Source organism: Chrysochloris asiatica, unplaced genomic scaffold (genome assembly GCF_000296735.1).
Source record: "Chrysochloris asiatica unplaced genomic scaffold, ChrAsi1.0 scaffold00076, whole genome shotgun sequence".
In the NCBI taxonomy this organism is placed as follows: domain Eukaryota; kingdom Metazoa; phylum Chordata; class Mammalia; order Afrosoricida; family Chrysochloridae; genus Chrysochloris; species Chrysochloris asiatica.
Genome location: NW_006408594.1, coordinates 4,008,443 through 4,035,899, shown reverse-complemented (window position 1 = coordinate 4,035,899; position 27,457 = coordinate 4,008,443). Strand labels below are relative to the sequence as shown.

Below are 27,457 nucleotides of genomic sequence, written 5' to 3'. Positions count from 1 at the left end.
CCTCAGCTGCTCCCTCTCTCCATGTCCCCATCTCTACTGCCACCTCTGGTGTCGCTGCTTCTCTGGATAGGGGCCCACATTCCACTTGTACTCTTCTCCCTTGGTGGTCCTAGAGTCCTCTGTTCCTGGTGGCAGTCCATAGTACTTTAAATATTCTTCTCCAATACCGTAATTCAAATGCTTCTATTCGTCTATGGTCTTCCTTATTCGTTGTCCAACTTGCATGCGTATATGAAGCTATTGAAAAGACCATAACTTGGGTCAGGCACACTTCAGTCCTCAAACTGATATCTTTGCTCCTGAATAATTTAAAGATGTCTTGTGCAGATTTGCCTAATGCAAGACACCATTTAATTTCTTGACTGCTTTTTCCATGACTGTTGACATTGGATCCAAGCAAAACGAAGTCTTTGACCACTTCATTTTTTCTCTATTTATTATGATATTACTTATTGGTCCAGTTGTGAGGATTTTTGTTTTCATTACATTGAGGTGCAGCCCATACTGACAGCTGCAGTGTTTGATCTTCATCAGTAAGTATTTTAAGTCCTCTGTGTTTTCAGCAAGCAAGTTGTGTCATCTACACATTGCAGGTTGTTAGCGAGTCCTCCTCCAATCCTGATGCCACATTCTTCTTCATATAATACAGCTTCTCAGATTATTTGCTCAGCATACAGACTGAATAAGTATGATTAAAATATATATATATAACCCTGGCGCGCACCTTTCCTGATTTTGAACCATTCAGTGTCCCTTTGTTCTGTTTGGACAACTGCCTCTTGGTCTATGGACAGGTTTCTCGTGAGCACAATTAAGTGTTCTGGAATAATCGTTCTCTGCAATGCTGCCCATAGCTTGTCATGATCCACACAATCGAAAACCTTTTTGTAGTCAATAAAGCACAAATCAACAACTTTCTGGTAGTCTCTGCTTTCATCCAAGACCCATCTGACATCAGCAATGATATTCCTTGTTCCACATCCTTGTCCGAATCCGGTTTGAATCCCTGTCAATGTACTGTTGTAAACATTTTTGAATTATCTTTAGAAAAGTTTTGCTTGCATGTGATATTAATGATATTGTTTAATAATTTCTGCATTCTGTTGGGTCACCTCTCTTAGGAATGGGCACAAATATGGATCTCTTTCAATCAGTAGGCCAGGTAGTTGTCTTCCAAATTTCTTGGTGTCGATGAGTGAGTACCTGCAGTACTGCATCAGTTTGTTGAAAGATTTCAATTTGTTTTCCATCAATTCCCAGTGCCTTGGTCTTTGTCAATGACTTAAATGTACCTTGGACTTCTTCCTTTAGAATCTTTGGCTCTTAATCATATGCTACCTCTTGAAATGGTTGAACATTGACCATTTCTTTTCAGTACAGTGACATTGTGTACGCCTATCTTCTTTTCATGTTTTCTGCATCATTCAATATTTTACCTATAGAATCCGTCAGTATTTTATGCTGAGACTTGAATTTTTTCTTCAATTATTTCAGCCTGAGAAATGCTAAGGGTGTTCTTCCCTTTTGGTTTTCTAACTTTAGGTCTTTGCACATTTTGTTATAATATTTGACTTTGTCTTCTTGAGCTGACATTTGAAATTTTCTCTTCAGCTCTTTTACCTCCTCATTTCTTCCATTTGCTTTAGCATCTCTATGCTGGAGAGCAAGTTTCAGAGTCTCTTCTGACATCCATTTTGGTCTTTTCCTTCTTTTTTGTCTTCTCAATGACCTTTTTCTTTCTTTTTGTCTGATGTTCTTGATGTGATCCCACAACTCTTCTAGTCTTCGGTCATTAGTGTCTAATGCATCAAATCTGTTCTTCAGACAATCTCTAAATTCAAGTAGGATATGTTCAAGGTCAAACTTTGACTCTCGTGGACATGTATTAATTTTCTTAAGCCTCAGTCTTAACTTGCATATGAGTAATTGATGGTCTCTTCCACAGTCTGCCCCTCGCCTGGTTTTGGATGATGAAATGGAACTTTTACATTTCTTCCCACAGATGTAGTCAATTTGATTTCTGTGTAATTCCATCTGGTGAGGTCCATGTGTATAGTCAACTTCTATGTTGTTTTAAACCGATATTTGCAATGAATAAGTTCTTGGTCTAGCAAAATTTTGTCATGCGATCTCCAGCATTGTTCTTATCACCAAGGCCATATTTTCCAACAAATGATCCTTCTTCTTTGTTTTCCAACCTTTACATTCTAATCACCAGTAATTGTTAATACATTTTGATTGCATGTTTGATCAATTTCAGACTGAAGAAGTTGATAGAATTCTTCAATTTCATTATCACTGGCTTTAGTGGTTGGTGCATAAATTTGAATAACAGTGGTATTAACTTATCTTCTTTGTAAGCGTATGGATATTATCCTAGCACAGACACAGTTTTACTTCAAGACAGATCTTGAAATGATCGTCTTGATGATGAATGTGACACCATTCCTCTTCAATTTGTCATTGTTAGCATGGTAAACCATATGGTTGTCAGATTCAAAATGGCCAATACTCATCTATTTCAGGGTTGTTGTTGTTGTTGTTAAGTGCCATCGAGTCGGTTCCGACCCATAGCGACCCTGTACAGGGTTTCCGAGGGTGTAAATCTTTACGGGAGTAGAAAGCCTCATCTTTCTCCCGCGGAGCGGCTGGTAGTTTCGAACCGCTGACCTTAAGGCTCGCAGCCCGATTCGTAACCACTACGCTACCAGAGCTCCTTTCAGGGTATCGATGTTTATGTGTTCCATTTCATTTTTGACAATTTTCCTAGACTCATACTTTGTAATTCCATGTTCAAGTTATTAAAGAATGTTTACAGCTGTTTCTCCTCATTTGAGATGTGCCCCATCAACAAATGACGATCCCGAAAGCTTACTCCATTTGCGTCATCATGATCAACTCTGCTTTGATCAGGCAGCTCTTCTCCAGTCATAGTTTGAGTGCTTTGCAACCTGAGGGACCCATCTTCCAGCAGTATATCTGACAATATTTTGGTGCTATTCATAATGTTTCAATATTCAATATTCTGGTGTTATCTGACAGTGTTCTATTGCTATTCATAAGGTTCACGGTGACTAAACATTCAGAAGCAGTCCTCCTTTTCTTCTTCCTAGTCTGTCTGAGTCTGGCCACAATGGGGGTACCCTGCTGGTGTTTAAAATACCAGTGGCATAGCATCCAGAATCACAGCAACATGCAAGCCATCACAGTATGAAAAAAACTGACAGACGAATAATGGCTTTGTAGCAGAAGCACTGGTCTGCTAACCACAAGGTTGGCAGTTCAAGTCCACAAGCTGCTCCCTGGGAAGAAGATGAGACTTTCTGCTACTCGCTAAAGATTAGGAAATAAATACAAATAATCTGTCCCTGCCAGGGATTGTAAATTTGAAAAGAGGCTTTGATTCTGTAGGAAGGTGTTGAGAGGTTGGGAGAGACACAGATATAAGCGGTATCCAAGCAGAATCTTTGACGTGGTCAAATAAAAAAGTGAGATTGTTCACTTTGGATTAGTAAATAGTTACAAGTAAACGTGTGCTTACCTTGCTTTTTGGGTACTCTGACTCTGATCACAATTGTTGTTGTTAAGTGCTGTTGAGTCAGTTCCAACTCAGTGCTATCCTGTTTAGGTAGTCATTTACCAGAAATGGCTGGTACGTTTGAACCATAGACCTTGTGGTTCAAACTGACCTTGTGATCCAGTGCTTATCCTACAGCGCCACTCCAGGACTTCCATTCTGACTTACTATCTGCCCAGAATTGTGGTAATACCCTTTTTACTTTGTGTTATTTAATTTCATCCTTACAGCTGCACCATTAAGTGGGTACCTCACCGTGGGACACATCTTTCTGATAAGAAATACAACCAGATTGCTCATTAGAAGCAAGACTAGACTTCAGTTTCTTCCTTTGAACATGTCATCAGGAAAAAGGAAACAAACTAAACCTACTGCCATCGATTTGATGCTGACTCATAGTGATTCTGTATAGTTTCCCAGGCTGTAAATCTTTACGTGAGCAGAAAGCCTCATATTTCTCTGGAAGAGCAGCTGTTGTATTTGAACCACCAACCTTTCGCTTAGGAGTACAGTGTGTGTCCTACAGCTCCACCAAGGTTCTTTGTCACCAAGAGAAGGAAATCATAAAATAGACAATAACAGAAAACAAAGGAAACCCTCAGTGAGGATCTGCAATGATGTACTCAATTCACCAGTGATGAGGAAGATGAGGAAGATGGCTCAGGACCTGGAAATTTGTCATTGTTATACAGAAGGTCTGGTAGCGTAGTGGTTACGAATGGGCTGCTAATCTCAGGGTCAGTAGTTCGAAACCAGCTGTTCTGTGGGAGAAAGATGAGGCTTTCTGCTCCTGTAAAGAGTTGCAGCGTCGGAAACCCTGTGCAGGGTCGCTATGAGTTGGAACTGACTCCAAGGCACATGACCACCATACAGAAGGTTACTCAATCAACTTGACAGTTGCTAACAACAATCCCCATTTAGTAGATATATTGATAAAGGTGTTGTTTAAGTGCCACTGAGTTATTCCTGACTCACAGTGACCCTGTAAAGAGTTTCTAAGGAGTGACTGGTGGATTTGAGCTGTTGATCTTGTGGTTAGCAGTCCAGTGCTTGTCCTACAGCATCACACCAGGACTCCAGATAGGGGTTTTTGTTTTGTAAGTGCTATAGAAGTTGGTTCTGACTCATAGTGACTCTGAATAGGGCTTTCAAGGAGTGGCTGGTGGGTTTGAACTGCCCACCTGTGGTTAGCAGCCCAGTGTTTATTTATCCTATAACGCCATACATAAGGAAACTGTAGCATAGAGGGTTAAGTCTCTAGTACAATGTCCTAAAGCTAATCTAGGGAACTGTAGCTCTGTAGGAGAACCACTGAACTGCTAACTCCAAGGTGGGCAGTTCAAACCCATCAGATGCTCTGCAGGAGAAAGATGAGACTTTCTGCTCCTACACAGATTTACAGCCTTGGAAACGCAATCTGGCTCTATCTGAGTCGGAACCGACTGGACGGCACCTAACAATAACAGGACTGTAACCAGCATGAGGCAGAGGCTGAGCTAAAGGGAAAGAAATCAGAAGGAAACGTGATCACCACCTGGGGCGAAATGTGCCAATGCCAGTACTCTCAAGGGTCCCCTGGGGACTATGACCAGCGAGGGATGGAGGCTGCTGGGGTTGAATGTACCCCCGCTGGAAAGAGTTCTGGGCGCCCCTGGCCTGAGCCCCACCCATTGTCCTCGAATTCTCCAATCCCAAAGCCTTCATGCAAATGAAGCATCTAGAGCGAACCTATGCTCACGCGCCAGGGGCGTGGTCTTCCGTTCACCTCCCGGGCAACGTTCTGATTCATTGTTAAAATACTGAGGCTGTGACCCCCGCCCTCCTCAGGTCACTCAGAGCGTGGAAACCTGAGCCGAGGTTGGTACACGCTGCGGAAAGGGGAGGATTAGGAAGGGGACGGGGCGGCGAGGGACACGGGTGGGGTTGGACTACTGGTTGGATGGGGAAGTCTGGGGGTCCTTTTTCAGGGTGGGGCATGCGTATCCGCCAAGGCTTTTCATCACTATATCCACATCTAAAAGTGCACTTTAGAGCAAGATTCTGCACCTTGGGGGTGGAGGGAGCGGGAACCCGAGGGACACGTGGAGCAAAGCGCCCTCGGCCTCTTACCCCTTCGCTCCCGGGGAATGTACGACGTTCGCCCATCAGGGGCGATGCTCCTTTATTGTCCAGCTGGGGAAAGAACCGCCTAGCCTGGGCGGGACCGTTGCGCAACCCCTCCGCCACAAGAGCTGGGAACGAAGAAGAGATGGGTGCCCCAGGAGGGTCGAAGAGCCCTGAGCCGTGGAGGGGCCAGGGGGTGTCTCTGCTCCACACCAAGCCCCGCCCCAGCCCCGTTCCGCACCCCAGGTCTTGTAGTGGAGGAATCTTCGCCCTGCCTACCCCAGGAGAAGACAGACGTGAAATTCCCCAGCTCTCAGCCGAGATTGGCAACAAAGGCTTGATCCTCTGGGACGCTCTGGAGGAAACTCACCAGGTGAGGACAGGTATGGCCAGGTGCCCTGGGGGGGGGGGGGAGCGGGCACCATAGGGTGCTTCTCCCACCTTCCCCAGCCCACCCCTTACTCTCGTTCTAGGTCTCTGTCTCGGGTGGGAGAGAAAGGACATTTCCATTGGTTTTTCCAAGGCATGATGTTGAAGCCCCCAGAGGCAACCGAAGGTAGAGCCCTGGGCTCCATCAGGATGGGGGCTTCTCTTTGACTTTGTTCTGGCACAAACTGGCTATGTGACCTTAGGTTAGTCACTTTCTGAGACTCTGTAAATACCTACCCAGCCCTTTGCCTAATTCTGTATTTCACAAGGGACCTTGTGATATGGTATTGTGATCCTGTGACCCTTTACCCCCACCCTCAAGAGAGCAGAGAGGCGCACAGACTTGGATGTAAATAAATTCAGCTCAGCATCCATGCACTTGAGCAACTGATGGAATCTCCCAGAACCTTAGTTGCTGTATTTGAAATTGTATCTATAATATTATAGTTATTGGTTTGAAACTGATGTCAAAATATCAGTTCCAATTCATAACGACCCTCTTTAGGGTTTCTGAGGGTGTAAATCTTTATGGGAGCTGAAAGCTTCAACCTTCTTCTATGGAGTGATTGGTGGTTTTGCACTGAGTTAAAAGCCAATGGAATTTCCCCGCTAGCGTTTTGAAGCCCCCCCATACAGGTAAAACAAGAACACTGAAAATTTGAGCTGCAATGGAGTCCCTTGGGCTGGAGGTGAGGGGCTTGTTTAAAATGCACACCCCAGACTTCATCTTCAGAGATTCTAACTGGAACCAGGGGCCAGCATGGGTAGGAGAAGCCCTGGAGTGTCCTGGATCCTCGGAACAAACTGAGCGATGGTTCAGTTTAAGGGTTAGAAATCGGGCATCAAATGCTTGGCAGAGTCTGGTGCTTATCTGCTGCCATCAAGCCGGTTCCGACTCACAGTGGCCTTACAGTACAGAGTAGAGCTGTTTCATAGGGTTTTGGAGACTGTAGTTCTTTTCTGGGAGCAGACAGCCTCATCTTTCTCTCTTGGAGCAGCTGGTTTGTTTGCGGTCCAATGCTTAACCGATTGCATGACCAGGCTTCTGTCTGGTGCTTGTTGTTAAGTGCCATCAAGTCGGTTCCGACTTGTATAGGATTTCCTTATATAGGATTTCCAAGGAGCGACTGGTTGGCTTGAACCACCGAATGTGTGGTTAGCAGTCCAGTGCTTATCATACAGTACCACACTAGGACTCCTGTCTGGTGCTTCATGAGTATTTGTTGAGTGAACAAATGAGCAAATGAACGATGGATGGATGGATGACCTCATTTCTTTGGTCTTCGCCTTGGCTTGGTCAGCTAGGGCTGGGGTCCAGGTGGCAGCTCAGTCAGCCATCTGTTTCTTGCCTTCTCCCATTTTCCCAGGTCCCATCCAGAGGGTCATCTGGATCACAGGAGTTGCCTAGTTGGACTCTTTCAACATGGAACAGGTGGCTGAGAATGCCCCATGTGAACACTTTGAGATCAGCATGCTTGCCCAGAGCTTTTGTCAAAACTGCTTCCATCCTGAGGAGGCTCACAGAGCCAGACAACAGGTGGGTTGGTTTTCCCACAGGGTCATAGTTTAGGGTGAGGAATTGGCAATGTGGCCAGGCCCAGCCAATAGCTTGCAATGTTAGCTTTCCTCCTGGGCAGAGCCTCATTTTCCCATCTGGACAATGAAACAGTTGGACCATGTTCATAGTTCTTAAACTTTAGTCACTGTGCTCTGCCTTTGTGACATTTTTTTGGTCCTAGCCTCATCTAGTCTATTACTTTCCTGTCCTTTCAGTTGGCATGCCTTTTGTACTTATACGGAAACAATTATTTTGAGTCACTACCAGAAATGGAAAAGTGGGATTATGTCTGCAGTAGAGAAAGCTCTAGAAAGTAAGAGTAAAAGATAAGAAACAGGAAAGTTATGACATTCTAGCTGGAGAGAGTGTTGTCTGCTGAAGACCTTGAACCCGAGGTCTACTGTGTCTTTGTTAAAAAGGGAGGTTAGAGATTGTTGTCACTGTTGTTAAGTTCTGTGGAGTCAGTCCTGACTCATAGTGACCCTGTATAGGGTTTCTGAGGAGTGGCTGGTGGGTTTGAACCACTGACCTTATGGTTAGAAGGCCATGACCAGGACTCTACAGATTAGAGATTGCTGTTGTTGTTAACTGCCGTGGAGTTGGTTCTGAGCTTGAACTGCCGTCCTTGCAGTTCAAAATGACCTTGCAGTCCAGCGCAGTCCAACGCATTAACCCACAGCATCACACCAGGACACTATAGATTAGAGATTGTTGTTGTTGTTAAGTGCTGTGGAGTCGGTTCTGACTCATAGTGACCCTGTATAACATTTCTGAGGAGCAGCTGGTGAGCTTGAACCGCCATCCTTGCTGTTCAAAATGACCTTGCAGTCCAGCACATTAACCCACAGTGCCACACCAGGACTCCAGATTAGAGATTGATGGTGGTGGCGTTGTGCTGTGGAGTCCGTTCTGACTCATAGTGACCCTATGTAGGGTTTCCGAGGCTGTAAATCTTTACGGGAGTTGAAAGCCACATCTTTCTTCTGTGGGCAGCTGGTAGATTTGATCCGCTGACCTTGAGGTAAGCAGCTCAGTGTGTACTCCACTACACCACCAAGGCTTCTTATGCTATGAGATGCAAAGTTGTTGGTGTTACGTGCTGTAGAGTCAGTTCCTACTCATAGCAACCTGAATAGACTTGGCTGAGGAGTGGCTGGTGAAATTTGAATGACCGACGTTGTTGTTCAAACCGACCTTGAGGTCAAGTGCTTATACTAGGACTTGTTGAAAAAAAAAAAAAAGCTGACAGTTGTTGGTGACCCTGGTGCGTCAGAGTAGAACTGTGCTCCAGTGGCTGATTTTTCAGTAGGTCTCCAGGCCTTTTCTCCAGGTGCCTCTAGGTAGCCTCTAGTTCTCTGGTTAGCTGCTAAGTATGTGAAAAAGGAGATTAGCGCCACCTAGGGACTCCTATGGAGTCCCGGTGTGGTGCTGTGGGTCAATGCGCCAGACTGCAAAGCCATTTGAACTGTGAGGTGGGCAGTTCAAACTCACCAGCTGCTCCTTGGAAACCCTATACAGGGTCGTTATGGGTCGGAATCGACTCGATGGCACTCAACAACAACAACAGGGACTCCTATGAAAAGGAAGCTCAGGTTCTGTGAATTTCCAGGCCAGCTTGCCATCTGAGGGCCCTGTCTCGCCCCTGTAGGGCCTGAGGTTCTTGTTGAACTGACAGCTGACTTCCTGAGGTGGGGAGAGGCTGTTCAACTTTGAGAGCTGGTCATTTTAAAGTCATTACCTTTCAGCTTTGTGGTGTTGTAGGGTCAGCATTGGACTGTGAACCACAAGGTCTGCAGTTCAAACCCACCAGCTGCTCCTCCAATACCCTATACAGGGTCACTATGAGTCAGGACTCAAAGGCCTTTCCACTTTAGAGCCAGGCAAGCCACAGTTTCATCTTAGTTTGTTGTTTACCTGCTGTGTGACATTGAACCTCTCTGGGGTCACTCTCCTCATGAATAAAATGGAGGCAACAAGGCTACCTGGCTGTCCGGCTCTGCTCCCCCAAAGCCATGTGAGGCCAACTTTATACCAGTTGGAGATTTAAAAAAAATTATTTTATTGTGTTTTAGATGAAGGTTTATATAGCAAATTGGGTTCTCATATAACAATTTTTATACAAATTGCCCCAGGACATTGGTTATGGTTTTCGCAATGTGTCAGCATTCTGACGATTTCCATTCTGATTGTTCTGTTTCTCTTGATCTAGTTTCCCACCCCTTTGCCTTCGCTTCTTTGTTTTGGGTAGATGATGACCGTTTGGTTATAAGCCAATCTATTATTTGGTTGAAAGGAGACCTCTGGGACTGCCTTCAGTTCCAAGTTAAACGTGGTGATAATCTTGGGATTCCTTTAATCTCTATTAGTCCGGTGAGTCTGGCCACTTTTAGAATTTGAGTTTTGTTCTATGTTATTCTCCCATTCTATCTGGGACCTATTGTGCTCCCAGTCAGAATGGTCAGACGTGGTAGTTGGATGTCATCCTGTTCTGCTTTCAGGTTAGATGAAGCCGTGGTTCATGTGGGCTATCAGTCCTACGGACTACTTTCCTCTTTCAGTCCTTGGTTTCCTTCATTCTCTTTTGCTCCAGATGAGTTGTTGTTGTTAAGTGCCATCAAGTCGATTCTGACCCATAGCAACCCTGTATAGGGTTTCCAAGGAGCAGCTGATGAGCTTGAACTGCCGGCCTTGCAGTTCAAACGGCTTTGCAGTCTGGTGCATTAACCCACAGCGCCACACCAGGACTCCAGATGAGTAGAAACCAGTAATTGTATCATAGAGGGCCACTCACAAGCTTTTAAGATCCCAGCTACCACTCACCAAACCAGGATGTAGATCACTGGAGATTCTTGTTTACCTGTGATTAAACCTCCAATAACAGCTCCCTCACCACTTGGAGTCCTGTGGGTCCATCTCCCAGGCAGATGGCCTGTTTCCTAATAGGTGGGAAGCCAGTAAGCACAGAGCGGGAGGAAAGCTTTAGGTCCAGAGAGATGTGAATTCTAGTCTTAGTTTCACTACCTCCCAACTGAGATCTCACTTGCACCAGTTGGCGTATTTGGCACATACTGATTGAGAGCTGAAAATGTGCCAGGCTTCGTGCCCAGTGCCAGGGAAATGATGGTACATAAAACAGACACATCCCTGCTTTCATGGGGCTTGTGGTCCAGCGTTGTTGTTGTTATGTGCCGTGGAGTCGGTTCTGACTCATAGCAACCCTGTACAGGGTTTTCGAGGCTGTAAATCTTTACGGGAGCAGAAAGCCTCATCTTTCTCCCGCGGAATAGCTGGTCGTTTCGAACTGCTGACCTTAAGGTCTGCAGCCCGATTTGTAACCACTATGCTACTAGAGCGTAGGAAACAGTAAAAAAGTCATTGTGCCAATGATGATTTCTTCATGGTTGGGATAATTGCTGTAAAGGAGTGAGTAGCAGGTGTTATAGGAGGTAAATGACAGGGCAAATTTCTATAAGTAAATGACTTTTCAGATGCTTGGTAGTGTGGGAATTAGCTGGCTTGAGCTGGGGAAAGGGAGAAATGAGAGGAGCACAAGCAAAGGCTCTGAGGCAGCAAGGAGGGAGGAGGCCCATTGGAGGACTGGGAGAGGCCAGCAATAGGGAGGGGTAGAGGAGCTCCAGGACCAGGATGGAGATGGATCAGAGCTGGCTCTCACAGGCCCTGGTTGTGCCTTGTGGAAACGCTGACGGCTTTGAACTTCACCCTGAGAGTTACGGGGAGTCACAGGGTTTCTGAGAGCGGCTAGTGGATTTGAACTGTGGCGCTGTGGGTTAATGCGCTGGATTGCAAAACCAGTTTGAACCACAAAGTCAGTGGTTCAAGCTCACCAGCTGCTCCTTGGAAATCCTATACAGGGTCATTATGGGTCAGAACCGATTCGATGCCTTTAATGATGACGACCTTGCAGTTGGAGTCCTGTGTGGCACTGCAGGTTTATGCACTGGACTGAGAGGTTGATTTGAAGTGCAAGGTCAGTTCACTAGCCACTCCTGAGAATCCCTATACAGGGTCACTATGAGTCGGCACCGACTCAATGGCATTTAACAGCAAGAACAACCTTGCAGTTAACAGTCCAGTCTTATCCTAGAGCACCATATCAGGGCTCATATTGTGTTTCTGAGGCTATAAATCTTATGGGAGAAGAAAGCCTCAGCTTTCTCCTGCAGAGTAGCTAGTGGGCTTGAACTGCCAACCTTGAGGTTAGCAGTCCAGTGTTTCTCCTACAGCACCATCAGTGCAGACAGATGGACACATTCTGGAACGAATTGGAGAATCTGCAGGATTTGGATCCTGAATAACAAGGAGGTAGAGGGGTAGGGGAGACTTATGGATGACCCCAAAGTTGTTTTCTTGAGGCTGGGTGCTCAGGGTGTAGGATATCTGTTTATGGTGTGGTGGTTTGAGGTGCCTATGGGACTCCCCAGTGGAGATGAAATCAGTTGACAGCCAATCAACTCTGACTCATGTATGTCAGCAAAGTAAAACTGTACTCCCACTGGGTTTTCTCTTTTAATTTTAATTTTTGTTGTTGTTGACAATGTACATGGCAAACCATACATCAATTCAACAATTTCTCCCTGGACAGTTCTGTGACATTGACGACATTCTAAGTTGTACAACCACTCTCGCCTTCTTTTTCTGAATGGTTCCTCCTCCATTAACATAAACTCACTTCCTCTAAGTTTTACAGGTTTTCAGTGGCTCAGTTTTCAGAAGTAGATCGCCAGGCCTTTCTTCAGAGGCTCCTCTGGGTGGACTTGGATCGCCATTTCAGTTAGTGGTTTGTACCTTTCAGGGACTCCTCACTGGAGATGGGGATGGGTGTTCCATAAGGGCTGTTTGAACTATGAGGTTGGCGGTTCAAACTCACCAGTTGCTCCTTGGAAACCCTATACAGGGTCGCTATGAGTCGGACCTGACTCGGTGGCACTTAACACCAACACCAGTTATCGGTAAAGGTGGTGTGGGCTTGACAATTATCAGGATCTGACCCTGACTAAAGCCTTGCTCATGGATGAACCATTGTCTACAGAGAGTGAAGTGTGAGAAGAAGGGAGGAGGGCCCGGAGTGGATGGAGGAGGCCAGCAGAATCCAGTTTCTAAACACAGAAAGTGAGGAGATCAAGATTGTCACGAGATGGAAATAGGGTACGAACTTACTGAAGCCAAAGCAGAAATCATTTCAGAATTAGAGAGGGGGTACTTGTGTCAAATCCTTGTCTTCTCTGAACTTCTAATTGCCATGGATGCACATGGCTTCTGTGGATGTACGAGAGTTGACTGTTAGATCCCTGAGCTAGACCCTTGTTGGGAGATGTTCCCTGTGTCCAGAAGGTTGATCCCTGAGACTGGCAACCACCTCTTTTGGTCTCTTCCGTTTGCCTCCCTCTCCACCCTGCTGCTTCCAGACTCCACTTGGGACTGGGCATACAGCAGCTTCTCTGTGGGTGGGCATTGATAGATGAGTGGATTTCTCCCTGTCTGGTGTCCTCGGGGTCGTCCCAACTTTCTCTGCATCACCCACTTGCTCTACATCTCCCTGTACTAGCAGGTCTCCGTGGAGCCAAGTTTTGCTGGCGTTTCCTCCCAGTGGGCTGGGTTCTTGGCTTGATTCAATCCTGACTTTAGCTTGAGAGATTTCACGCATGTGGCATCACATCTGTAGGTCAGAAAACAAGCTCCAGCCTCCCCAGAACTCCACTGGTTCTGAGCTGAATTCCTAATTACACCTGGGCGCAGACTCCTCCCTGTGGAAGTTGTTGTTGTTAGTGTTGTCGAGTCAGTTCTGGGGCATAGTGACCCTGTATCAGGTTTCCGAGGCGGGTTTGAGCTGCAGGCCTTGTGGTTCGCTGTCCAGTGCTGATCCTACAGCGCCGCATCAGGAGGTAGGAGCTCTTCTGGAGCTCACTGAAGGAACAGAGTTGGGTCTACTTTTGATGTCTTCGCTCCCCCATCTCCTCCCTGCCCCGGCTCCGTTTTAGAATGGGCAGAAATGGCTCCAGACTTCATAGGACCCTGAAGCTTGGCCAACTGGGAACCCTAGGATAAGCACTCGTCTTTAAGGTTGGTTTGAACCACCTGGCACAAGGTCAGTGGTTCAAACTCAACAGCCACTCCTCGGAAACCCTATACAGGTTCGTTATAAGTCAGAACCGACTTGACAGCACTTAACAACAATAATTGCATTTAGCAGTGTTCCTTCAATTTTACTTTTATAAAATTGTATTTAGCATGTTTACATGATTTATTATATTTAAGGTATTTGGGCCAAGCACTGACCTAAACTCTTCACAAATAGCAACTCATTTTGTTCTCATAGTATGGTTCATCAGTGAACTCAAGGCTTTCATGTGGAGAGGAGACCCAGGTTCGATTCCTGGCCAGTGCACCTCATGCAGACCCACCACCTATCTGTCAGCGGAGGCTTGTGTATTACTATGATGCTGAACAGGCTTTACTAAGGAACTTCCAGACAAAGACAGACTAGGAAATAAGGTCTGGTAATCTGCTTCTGAAAATCAGCCAGAAAAACCCGATGGATCACAGCTGCCGGATTTGAAACAGATCATGGGAATGATGCAGAACCAGGCAGTGTTTCCTGGTGTTGTACTTGGGATCTCCCTGAGTGGGAGCTGATTTGATGGCAGCCAGCAGCAATGATAGCAGCTTCTCCTAGGGTTCCCTAGAAGGTGCTCCATGTCATTCATCCCCAGAGAAGTCATGTGTCCAAAGTCTTGGTCTTAGCTCCACCTCCAATTTAGACATGAGAAAATAAGGCCTAGAGTGGGGAAGCCACCTGGTTGAAGTCACCCGGCTGGTGGGAAGTGGAGGAGGCAGGATTGGGCCCGAGGTCTCTCTGAGGCCACAGGCTGTACTGACCCATCAGACAGGAAATCAGAGCCGAGGACTGGCTGCTGGGTGGTGATGGGGGTCAGGGTGAAAGCAGGGACTCCCAGAAGTCTTGCTGCACCTGGCTGGGCTGGGACCCCTTGGTGATGCCTACGAACTACTCCCTCTGTTCGTGCTGTGAGGTCCCCAGGCCTGGCTGCAGATCTAACACCTTCTGCTGCTGAGTTCCGATCGGAATCTGGCTTGGGGGCAGGGGGTGAAATTGAACCCCAGTGGACCTGCTCTGGCCTGGATGGTATAGCAGGCACCCTGGCCCCTCTCCTTGGCCCTACCCAGGGCATGCCAGGGGTGGCCTTCTTGGAACCTGGAGAGCCTGTACTCACCCTGGGGCGCTGGGTAGACTGTGGCTTGGGCCCCCTGCTGCATGGTCCCCAGGGAGCCCTAGCCCTGGCTCTCCGCCCTTGGAGCTCAGGTGAGCCGCTGGATCAGGTTCCTGCGGTTTCATGTCCTGCATTGTTCTTGGCTAGGCCCTGGCTTATGAAACAGTAATGAGGGGCCCCTGTTCCCGCGGCCGGCCCCTCTAAGGTTTCCACTGCCTCTAACGCTGCCACCGCGGCCTGTTGTTGGGGACTGGGAGGGCGGCAGCGCGGGGGCTGGAGCCAGAGCCCCCCGGGGACAAGGGTGCTGACAGCCGCCAGCCACCACATCATCATAGAAGCCCGCTGCCCAGGTAACCCGATAGGAGGCAGGGCGTGGGGTTCAGTGGCCACAGTCTCCCACCACCAGGGGAGGGCCCTGCCACCTGGGAGATGGGAGGGCTGGGGGGGCCTCCCCGGAGGTGAGCAGTCGTTCCCCCCGGGTAAGTCCAGCATAAGCCCTGACAGGCAGGTGTGGCCGGCTGAGGGTGGGAGGGAGGCAGGAGTCACAAGCAATGGCTCAGGCCCCTGCACCCTGCCTTGTCCTTCCAGCCCTGGAGCCCCTTGTCCCTCCTCTAGAGACCAAATCTGTTTTCTCGCAAAGCCTTGTTGTCCTCCCTCAGACTGCCTCTTCCTCCCTCTGACCTGACCCCCTCTCCAGGCCTGCCAACCCTTCCTCCGTGCCCTTCTCCTTTATTTGTTCTTTCCTTCTGGCTCAAAAAGACCCTTTGGGGTTCTTCCTACTTCACGTCCTCAGAAACTCACACACCCATACCAGCATGCACAGGTAAGTCAACATACTTGTATTCATGCAAGCATACATTAGACCTGCACACACATGCAAACCACATCCATGTGCACACATATGCCCCCAAAAGCAGACTCAGACCTATGTATGTACGCATGTACTTACACCTCAGCCTATTCATGCATGCTTGTGTCTACAGTGTGTACATACATGTACATGTTTGTACACACATGCACGCACGCACATGCCTATGTATCCTGGGCCAGTGTCGGCTTGGGTTCCCAGGGACTGTCATGCCCTCGTGGGTGGCTCTTCTTGAGAAGTACAAGCTCTGGGAGGAGATGTCTGAGACTGTCCTAGGCTGCTCCGTGGGGGGAGGAACCGAGCAGGGGGAGGGGAAACCACCACATGGGTGTTCAGCTACCTTCCATCTCCAATTCTGTCCCAGGAGCCTGGGAGTCCTCCGAGGGCTGAGGCGCCCTATTTTGACCTGCCCCGCCGCTGCCCGCCTGTACCCAAGAACATTCTCAGTGCCTCCACCGCTGGCTGCCAGTCTGGGGTGGGCCCAGATCTCAGGTGGGTAGAGCCTAAGGTCCTGGGAAGGGTTCCCTGGGATAGGACGCCCTTCCCTACTCCACCCTGCATCCCTCTGTTAGTGCAGTGTCTGTCTGGGGTGGCTGTTGGTGTAGGTCATATATGGGCAATCCACGTGGTCTGGGCCCAGGTGGGCAGATCACACTGCCCCTGGACCTCTGAGCCTATCCTCCCAACCTGTCTGTCTCTCCCTGTAGCCGTGTCCACTCAGTGGTACTCAGCTTTGCTCCTGGACGCACAGGGTCTGCCTGCTCACATTTACTGGTTTGCTTTGCACACGCATGCAGGGCACTGGTCACCCACCTAGTGTGCACACACACTTCTCTAGGCTCTGAGAATCCATCCACAGCCCCTCCTCTCCAGGCCTGAGCTGAACTGGAGTCTCATTTGGGGACATGGACTCTTGGGAAAGCATGGTTTTGGAGTCTAGAAACCTGGTTTCCAGCTTCAGCTCTACCCCAGTCAGGCTGTGGGAGAGACCTTGGGGACTTTCATCTATCAGGACCTTCAGTTTCCCTGTTTGTAAAAGACAGAGTTAAGTCCAGTCAGCATTGCTTTGCAAACATGTGTCCCTCACAGATAGGCACTACTTTAAAAAAAAAAAAAAAAAAAAGACTGTTATGAAATATCAAATATGTTTCAGAGAGTCTTGGATAAAGCAAAGTTAAGTATCTTTCCTGCAGGACTTGTCAGAACCTTTGGTTAGCTGGTATGCATTGTGGCTTTTAGGTGTGGGGAGGTAAGAGAGGTAGACGGTGTGTCCCAAACTTCTTTGGTTGCAGAACTTGTTTTCATGGTTATCAGTGATTACCATAGTCTAGGTTATTCTGGGATCACTGTGGGATACTGCTAGCTCCAGGGCCAACAGACTTCTCTAAATCTAGGACCCCCCTTGGCATTCAAGCTGGTGGTCCTGTCACTACCTTTCAAAGCCCCACCTCAGCTTAGCATGACGATACTGTCTTCTTAGTGACAGGGGGCTGGGGCTGGGGCTAGTGCATCGCCCTGGTTTATAACGCAGCATTGTTGTTGTTGTTAAGTGCCGTCGAGTCGATTCCAACCTATAGCGACCCTGTACAGGGTTTCCAAGGCTGTAAATCTTTACGAGAGCAGAACGCCTCATCTTTCTCTCATTGAACAGCTGGTAGTTTCGAACTGCTGACCTTGCGGTTCGCAGCCCGATTCGCCCTGGTTTATAAAGCAACGCACCAAGTGCTAACTCTGGGCTCTTGGCCAGTCTTTGTGACCTCTCTGAGCCTCAGTTTCTTCATCTGTAAAATGGGAGTCATGATTCTCACTTAATTGGAGCCTTGGTGGGGGAGTGGTTAAAGGGCTTGGCTGCCAACTGTAAGGTTGGCAATTCAAACCCATTAGTGACTCCAAGGGGGAAAGTTGTGGCAGTTAAGCCTCTGGCCTCCAATTTATGTCCTTGGAAACCCGGAGGCAGTCCCACCCTGTCCTAAGGGTTGCTTTGAGTTTGAATCCATTAGACGGTAGTGTGTTATACTCACTTAAAGGGGAGCTGTGGTAGCTGACTGAGGCAATCCGTGTCAAGTGTCCAGCTCCCTCTTCCAAGCTAGGGTGCAGCTTTCTGGCCCCTTGTGTGATTGTGTGGATCCAGGCTGGGGTGGAGGGAGTGGCTGTCAGGCTGTAATTCTGTGTCTCCTCTCTCAGGAGCCCACCGTCAGAGCTCTCTGAAGAGGTCCCCCCAGTTGCTCTCGGGAACAGGAGCCCGGAATGTGAGGTGGCGCCCTTTCCCGAGGGCCTGCCTGCCTCTCGTCGTGGCAGCCGCGACAGGGGCCTTGGTTCCGGTTCCAGCCCCGACAGGGAGAGCTCTGATGATACCAGCAGCTTGTCCTCTGTGGTGAGCTGGGGATGGGAAGCCCGGGAAGAGGGCAGGTCATCCGTCTGTCCCCAGCCCAGGGATTCTACCCTAACTGTCAGCCAAGGACTGCTTGAGTGTTTCATGTCAGGGAATAGGAGCAAAGCTTTCTGGAGACTCAGCTGGTCGCTCAACCAGCCACCCAGACTGCCTGCTCTGGGAAAGGGGAGGGGACTCTCCCTGGGCTGACTGAAAAAAAAAGGAGATGGAAGAAGGTGTTCTAGTTGCAAGGAACTCTGGCTGAATCCCAAGCTGGCTCAGACTGCACAAAATACTTATGTCACTGAGGGTCCCAGAGCAAAGAAGGCCCCTGGTCACACACTGCTGAGCCCCATGGCCAGCCCCTGCATAGATTTCCAAGGACCAGAGGAAAGGGAGCAGGGGGGCATTAGCTGGCAGAAGAGAAGACTTAGGGGCTCTTCAGTCAGGCATTTACCCCGGAAAAAGCTGCCGTGAGGTAGGAAAGGTAGACCCCCAATGGGATGTGACAGGAACTACACGTGGTGGACTCAGACCAAAACAGCCCAGCCTTGTGCACACTGGCCTCCAGGCTCAGTGTGAGGCAGTGTGGGCTCATGGGAGTCTCATCACCCCCTCTCAGCTCAAGACTGTGACGGTCTCATTTTGGGGTAAGAAAATGGCAGCTCAGAGTGGGAAGTAACTTACTACCTGAGACCACACAGCAGTGCAGTGGTGGGGCTAGGGTCTGAATCCATATCTCAGTGGACTCTGTGGGGACCGCTAGGCCAAGATTTTCCCTTCCCATTGTGTGGAATCCAACCGACCTGGGGTCAAGTCTCCTTCTAAATATGCCACTTCCCAGCCGGGTGATTTGGATAAGTTCTTCACTTTGACACAGTTCCTTCCTCAGAGGGTTAACTGCCCACGAGCTGAGTTGATACCTTCAATAGTGCTAAGCATACAGCAGGTGCTCTTTAAATGTTACTTCCTTCCACCCATCTCATGCAGGAAGCACAGACTCTGGGATCTGTCTGTTCCCCCACAGAACACGCCCTCTCCTTCCATCCCCTGGCAGGACTCGGACACCGTCAAGGAGCAGGTGGTCCCCAGAGAGGACGAGCTCACTGTGATGATCCCCTGGAAGCCCCAGGAGGGGCCAAGAACTGATAATGTCCGAAGGGCTCCATCTCTCCTCACCAGGACTCCCGTGGGAGGAGACACTGCAGGTCAGAGGAAGGAGGGAATCCCAGTGACCATGGGTGTGACTGGGGCTCAGGCAGCCATCTTGCTGACCATCTCTGGGTTTGGCTTAACTTTGGGGACTCAGGTCTTAATAACAGTTATAGTTCCCATATAATTATGGGACAGCCACAATGTGCTATACTCCCTGCTGTAAATATAGTCTCTCCCAATGGGTGGGCTAGGGCCTTTGGATCCTAAGCGATAGAACTGACTGCCTTGCATAAATGAAAAGTCTAGGGGCACTGACTTTAGGCATGGCTGGATCCAGGTGCTCAGTCAGAAATCTGGTCTTTGCCTTGCTTCCCTCTGTTTGGCTTCATTCTCAGCCAGATAATGGCATCGACTCTCATACAAGTGTGAACTATCGCCCCCACGTTGTTGTTAAGTGTTGTTGAGTTGGTTCTGGCTCATAGCAACCCTGTATAGGGTTTCTGAGGAGCAGTGGGTTTGAACTGCTGACCTTGTGATTCTCAATCCAGTGCTTATCCTACAGCGCCACGCCAGTTCATCTTCTCCATACATGTAGCTGAAGTCCTAGGAAACGTTCGTATTAGACCAGCATGGCAGCTGTGCCCATCTTGGTGATGGTGGGGGGATGGGGTCCGGCCCTGTACAAACCTCATGGCTTGAGGGTGGTGGAAGGGCTACTTTTGAAGGGATAGTGGGGTAATGTTGTCAGAGACGAGAAGCCTGCTGGTCGGGCCAAGCCCCAGTTGGCGAGCAACTGACCAGCACATGAGCCCTCAGTCACTACTACTATGTGCTGCCTCTAGTCTGTGTTTTCAGTACCAATAGGATTTGCAGATTTGGGACTAGAAAATCCAATCTAATCCTGGCTTTCTATGATGGCTCTAGCATTCAGTCATCAACCATGCAAGCACTGTTGTTAGGTGCCATCAAGTCGGTTCCGACTCACAGCAACCTGATGTATAACATAATGAAACACTGCCTGGTCCTGAGCCATCCTAACGATTGCTGCTATGTTTAAGCCCATTGTTGCAGCCAATGTGTCAGTCTGTCTTGTTGAGGTTCTTCCTCTCTTTTGCTTACCTTCTACTTTTGGCAGCATGATGCCCTTCACCAGGGACTGGTCCCTTCTGACATCATGTTCAAATTATATGAGACAAAGTTTCACTATCCTCCCTTCTAAGCAGCCTTCTGGCTGTATATTTTTCAAGACAGATTTGTTCTTTCTTTTGGCAGTCCATGATACATACAGTCTTCTTCACCAACACCGTAATTCAAAAGCATTCATTCTTCTTTGGTCTTCTTTATTCATTGTCCAGCTTTCATATGCACATGTGGCTATTGAATATACCATGGCTTGTATCAGGCAAACCTTAGTTTGTTTTCAAAGTGACATTTTTGCTCTTGAACACTTAAAGAGTTCGTTGCATATTTATCCAGTGCGATACATCGTTTTATTCCTGACTGCTACTTCCATGAGTGTTGGTAGAAGATCCAAGTAAAACGAAATCCTTGATGACTTCAATCTTTTCTCCGTGTATCAGGATGTTGTTTATTGGTTGATGATCAACACAAGCTGTTTGGAAAGCCTGGTGACCTAGACACCTGGGGCGTTCGCGCATCATCTAGTAAGTAGAGCAGACAGTCAGGAGATGATGAATAGCAAGCCCAGGACAGAGGAAAAGCAGAAACAGAGAACCATGCTGCAAGTGAAGAAATGAGCAAAGATTGGGGAGGGCAGATAGGGTAGAGAAACAAGAGGTTCACCCCAGTCAGGGAAGGAATCACTGAGAAGGACTGGCACTCTAGCTGGGAAACAGCGTAGACAAAGGTTTGAGTGTAGATGGGGCTACACAGCTGAGCCAGACTATATTGAACCTTGAGAACCTCATCAAGGAAGTGGGACTTTTCTTCTTTAAGTAGTAGGGAGCTACGGAAGATTTTTGAGGAAAGGGATGTATTTTGGACCTTAGGAATTTCGTGAAGGCAAAGGTGTGGCGGCTGCATTAGAACAGGGTGAGGCTGGAGGATGAGAAACCAGTTCAGAGACTATTACAACTGCTTTAGTGACAACTTGATCTGGAATATTTTCATAGGCTGATGTTAAACTCCTAGGTGAAAAGCTGTGGGGGGAACAAGATATTCACATGCTTTCAAAGGATCACCCTTCAGATTATGCACTGTTGACAGAGGGAAAGAGAACTGGCAGATACCACCTTCAGCCACTGGGCGCTCAACTCCCCATAGCGCCAGCCTGGCATCAGGTGTCCCTGATTATGCACGGGGCAGGGCACGGCAGTCTGTCTCAGTCTTCCTACCAGCAACGTCTCACCTGCGTCTAATCCTGAAGGAACATCAGACAAACCCAGCCCAAAATACTGACCTAGACTCTGTGAAAGACACAAAAGGGCTGGGGAATTGATCTGTATCACGAGCGACTTCAGGGACCATGAGGCTCAATGGTAGGATTCTCACCTTCCATGCATGAGATGTGGGTTTGATTCTCGGCCCAGGTACCTCAGGCACAGCCATTGCCTGTCTATCGGTGGAAGCTTCTGTGTTACAGTGATGCCGAGCAGGTTTCAGCAGAACTTCCAGACTCAGATAGACTAGGAAAAAAGACCTGGTGGTCCTGAAAATCAGCCACAGTGAAAACCTTATGGATCATAGTGTCCCAGCCCACAACTGACCGTGGTGATGACGCAGGCCTGAACAGCATTGCGGTCTGTTGCAGCCAACAACAACAACAGAGTCCTGGTATGGCACTGGAGGATAAGCAAAGGTCAGCGGTTCAAATCCACCAGCCACTCCTTGAAAACCCTATATGGAACTGACTCGACACTTCACAACTACAGAGACTTAGAAGCTATGTGCATCCTGGGATGGGTGCTAGGTAGGAAAAATATAGCTAAGAAAGACATCATTTGGACTAACGGGCAACTTGAATATGGGCTATACATTACTGTTATTGTTAAGTACCATTGAGTTGGTTCCAACTCACAGCAACCCTCTATAGGGTTCCTGAGGACTGGTAACTGGTAGGTTTGAACCGCCAACTTTGTGGTTAGCAGTCCAATGCTTATCCTACAGTGCCACACCAGAATTATTAGATAATAATATGCCAATGTCCTATTTCCTGAGCATGATGGTTCTGAAGGAGATGCATCATGGAAGGGTTAAATGTCATGATGTCTTAGCAACTGGTCTAGCAAGATAGATAGATGATCAATAGGTAGGTAGGTAGATGCTGGTTTCCTAGGGCTGCTGTGACAAAGTAGCGCAAACCAAGTGGCTTCTTCAAACAATAGAAGTTTCTTCTCTCCCGGTTCTGGAAGTGGGAAGTCCAGGATCGGTGTGTCAGCAGCGTCCTGCTCCCTGTGAAGGCTCTTGGGGAGGGTCCTTCCTCATCTCTTCCTGTTTTTGGTGATGCTTGGAGTTAGTTTATAGTAACATCACTCCAATCTCTACCTTTCTTTCTCTCTCCTCCTCCTCTTGTAAGGACCCCAGTCAGATTGGATTAGGACCCAGCCTATTCCAGTGTGACCATTGTGAACCTAATCAATTAATTACCTCTGTCAAGACGTTTATTTCTTAATAAGGCCACTTTTACAGGTGCCAGGGGTTAGGGTTTCAACATGTCTTTTGCGGGGGACATTTAATAGATAGAGAAGCAAGTGGATAAATCAAATGAGACTTGTTAACCACTGGGGACTCTGGGCGAAGAACAGATATGTGGGTGATCTGTGCTCTGTTCCGGCTTCTCTTGCCATTGTGAGGGAGGAGTTAGACCTGAATGAGAGCCATGTTGTGGGATGAAGAGAAGACAGAGCAGGAGTGAGGAGGTGGACTTGATGGGCTGGATGAGTTACTGGATGCCTGGAGGCCAGTTCCATGCTTGGTCGTCTGTATGGATGGCATAGCAGAGGGCAGGATCCTTACAGAGGAGCATACATTTCATCTCAGGAAAGCCTGCAGATTCGCTCTGGGCTTCCCTGCCTCCTCTTCTGGCTCACCCTCTTCCTTCCTGGCTGGCCCGTCTCCATCTCCTTGGTCAATGCCTCATCCTCTGTTCTGTCTCTGAGCACTCAGTGCTTGGCTTTCAATACCAGGTAAATGAAACTGATGATTTTTGAGTCTTATCTCTCTGGCTTTGATCTCTTCCCGAAATTCATCCATCCAGCCTCCTGCTGACTTCTCTGCTGGTACCTCAAACTCAACACAGCTCAAGCAGCACTCTTTCTTTCGTGTGTTCTGTAAGTTACTTATTGAACATTGACTGTGTGCCAGGCTCTGTCCTGGAGCTGCGGAAAGCCTGGTGAACAAGACAGACAAAATCCCACTTGCATGAAACCGACAATCCAGTGGAGGGGAGATAGGCAGAAGACAAGTTTAAAAGTGGACCTGGGAGTGGAAAAGACTATATCAGGAGATGAGACAGGGTGCTGTGGGCGTGAGTGACCAGGTGGACAGGGAAGGCCTGACTGCAGCAAAGATCTGAGTGGCCAGAGATAGAAGGAGCAGCCAGTGCAGAAGCCCTGAGGCATGAACCGCGATGTCGAGTTTGAGAAACAGTGGAAAACCAGTGATGGGCGCAGGCTGGTGCAGTGGGCAACCCTCCAAACCATTCTCCTGAGCTCTGGTCCCTGTCTCTGAAGAGTGCCACTCTGCTCTGAGGCTCAGGCCCCAAATCTCCAGTTGTCCCAATTCTTCTCCTTCCTCGCCCTTTATGTCTAAACATCAGCACCTCCTCCAATCCTGTAACCTGTTGTCATGCACGTGATCTCGACTCCTGGTGTCCCATGGGTGTCAGTAGAACTGTACTCCCTAGGGCTTTCAGTGGCTGAATGTTCAGCAACTGGTTGTCACGCCTTTCTTCCACGGTACATCTGGGTAGCCTCATACTTCTAACCTTTTGGTTATCAGCTGAGCACATTAATTGTTTGCACCATTCAGGGACTCTCCTCCTCTACAACGTACCCATGCCATCTCCATGCCCACTCCCTGGCTAAGTCGTCACTATACTTCATCAGGATTTTCACAGCACCGTTTCAAACTCTCCCCATTTCTGCCCTGACCCCTTTCCTCCCATTCAACCCCAAACCACTGGAGCCTTCATTGGAGGCTGCATGTTGCATGTTGCTAATCAGATCTTATTGAAGTCCTGGTATGATGCCGTAGGATAAGCACTGGACTGCTAACCACAAGGTCACCAGTTCAAATCCACCAACCCCTCCTTGGAAACCTATGCAGGGTCACTATGAGTCAGAACCATTTTGATGGCACTTACCAACGGCAGCAGTCAGGACTTGTCACCATCATTCCTCACTCCCCCACCCATCAGGCCCTGGGGAGAGTGTGGGAACCAGATGCCTCTTAGGGTGCCTATGATCTTATAGGCTGGCTCTTGTTCCAAATACCCACTTTCCTGCTCTTAAACTCACTGGGCTGTGGGGTGGTGGGGCTCACTACGTGACCCATTTAATCATCACTGTCCACCTGGTGGCAGGCCCCCAAATGGCAGACAAGGGACCAAGGCCTAGGGAATTCACTTGCTCTGTGTTGTGGGATGACAGTGCAGAGCCCAGCTGGCTGAGCAACTGGGCACACACTACAGTTTGTGAAGTTGGATCCTGGGGCATGGCTCAAAGATGAATGGATAAATTGGATCCTTCGTCTATTGCAGGTATAGTACAGCAAAATAGTACAGCCAGGATGGCACACACTAAGGCAGTTCTGCACAAAAGTCAACACAGAGTCACCAAGTTGTTGTCAAGTGCCATCAAGTTGGTACCAACTCATAGCGACTCTGTATAGAGTTTCCAGGGTAGCAGCTGGTGGGTTTGAACTGCAGACTTTGTGGTTTGTAGTCTCGTGCTGATCCCACAGTGCCACACCAGAAGACCCAACAATCATCATGGGGCCCAGCAGTTTTACTCTTAGGTATATTGTTGTTGTTGTTGTTAGGTGCCATTGTGTCGTTTCTGACTCGTTGTTGTTGTTACATTGTTATTCTGACTCATAGTGGCCCCATTATGAAAGAATGAAATGCTATCCAGCTCTTCCTCTTTTCACTGACCGTCTACTTTACCAACATGATGTCCTTCTCTAGGAATTGGTCCCTCTTGGTTACTACGTGTCCAAAGTAAGTGAGACGAAAGTCTCACCACCCTTACTTCTAAGGAATATTCTGGCTGTACTTCTCCCAAACAGTTTTGTTCCTGCTTCTGACAGTCCGTGCATATTCAGTATTCTTAGCCAGTGAAAAACTAGGTATATACACAAGAGAACTGAAAAGAACAAATCAATCAGATGCTTGTCCGACCCGTGTTTAATTGTAGCATTATTCACAGAGTTAAAAAATGGTGGAAACAACTCAAGTGCCCACCAGCAGATGAATGAATAAACAAACTATACTTAGCAGTCAGTGGAGAAATGAAATTCTGTTGTATGAACTCCAGGAATGATTTAAATCATTCCACCCAGGTGAATGCCCAGAACAAATGCACAGAGGCAGGAAGTAGATTATCAGTGGTAATGGGGGGCTAGAGATAGGGGAGTTTTTTGTTTAAAGGGTGAAGAAACTCTGTTTGGAATGATGAAAAAGTTTTGCTGCTATTCATTGCACAACATTGTGAATGCAGTTAATGCCACTGGGTTATACATAAAAAAGTGTTAAAATGGCAAATTTTATATTATCACAGTAAGAAAAAAAGAAAAAAAAGGTGGGTGGTGAAAGTCAGAAGCTGGATTAAGGGGCACTGACCCAATTGTAAGTCGCTGGAAGTGGTGACAAATGCCATCTCAGCCAGAGGATACAGTGGAAAATAAGAAAGTATAGTCCCTACTTAGATGGAGCGTGATTTTTCAAACCAACAGCTGAACGGTGTCTACTGGAGAAACTGAACACAGAAGCACATAAACAGATCCAGAGTATGAGAAGGAGCCAGCCAGACAGAGGGGAGAAACTTACATTGTTTCTACTTATTTGTTTCAGTTGAGAAACAGCAAGTGCAAAGGCCCTGGGGTATGAAAGTGTTTGTGGAGCTGAAGGAAGAAGAGGGAAATGGAGCAGGGTGGGTGGAGGAGGCTGGGGGGCAGAGAGCCTGCAGAGCCTTGGTGTCTTATGTAAAACCCCTGGGTCTTACTCTAAGTTCAGTTGGGAAGCCCTGAAGTTTGTTAATGTTATTTTGTTTTTAACTTTTAATTTTGATATAATTTTAGATTTAGGAAGAGTTATAAAGGTAGTACAGAAAATTCCCCCATGCCCCTCCCCTGGGTTTCCATAATGTTAACTTCTTACATAAGCATAACGCAATGGTCAGAATGCAGAGATTCACACTGGTACCATACTGTAATGCTAATGAAACTATAGGTTTTATTCAGTTCCACCGGTTCTACTCATTTTTCTATTCCAGGATCTGATCCAGGAATACTCCTGGCTGTGGTTTTGGTCTTCCTTTCTTCCCTGAAGGAGCTCTGGTGGTGCTGTGGCTAAACCACTAGCCTGCTAACTGAAGGGTTGGCAGTTCAAACCCACCAGCTGCACCTCTGGAGAAAGATGTGGCCCCGTCTGTTCCTGTAAACATGTATAACCCTGGAATCCCCATAAGGCAGTTCTGCTTTGTCTTAGAAGGCCACTGTGAAATCAGAATGGGGTCCTTGGAAATGGGTTTGGCTTGTCTTCCCTTGAAAAGTTTTAAGCGTTGGACCCCTGGTGTGGAGCTGTAGGGTCAGCACTGGACTGTGAACCACAAGGTCTGCAATTCAAACCCATTAGCTATTCTTCCGAAACCCTACACAGCCTTGCGATGACTTGGAATCGACTCGATAGCACTTTACAACAATCTGAACAGGTTTGCCTTTGACAGAGATCTCCCTGACAGAACAGTGACATTGGGACAAGGGGGCACATGTTAGGGGCTGTTGTGACCTTCCAGAGGAGAAATGAGGGTGGCTTGGATGGAGAGAGAGTGGAGGGGCAAGCAAACAGATTTGAATTGTATTTTAGGATGGCTGTGGGGTGAAGTTTTACTAAAAGTAATACAGAAGTGGCTGCAAGCATGCATTGACACAGAACTTCCAGAGGTTCAAGCTGGATTCAGAAGAGGCCGTG

General features: G+C 47.9%; 1 protein-coding gene across 1 annotated transcript in view; it reads left to right on the top strand.

Moving 5' to 3' along the window:
- Positions 1 to 19,264: 19,264 nt before the first annotated feature.
- TRIOBP (TRIO and F-actin binding protein) overlaps positions 19,265 to 27,457 on the top strand; it is a 13,424-nt gene continuing 5,231 nt past the window's right edge. The window contains exon 1 of the mRNA XM_006865273.1: positions 19,265 to 19,394. Coding sequence (XP_006865335.1) covers positions 19,265 to 19,394 — 130 coding nt within the window. The remainder of the gene's footprint in view (positions 19,395 to 27,457) is intronic.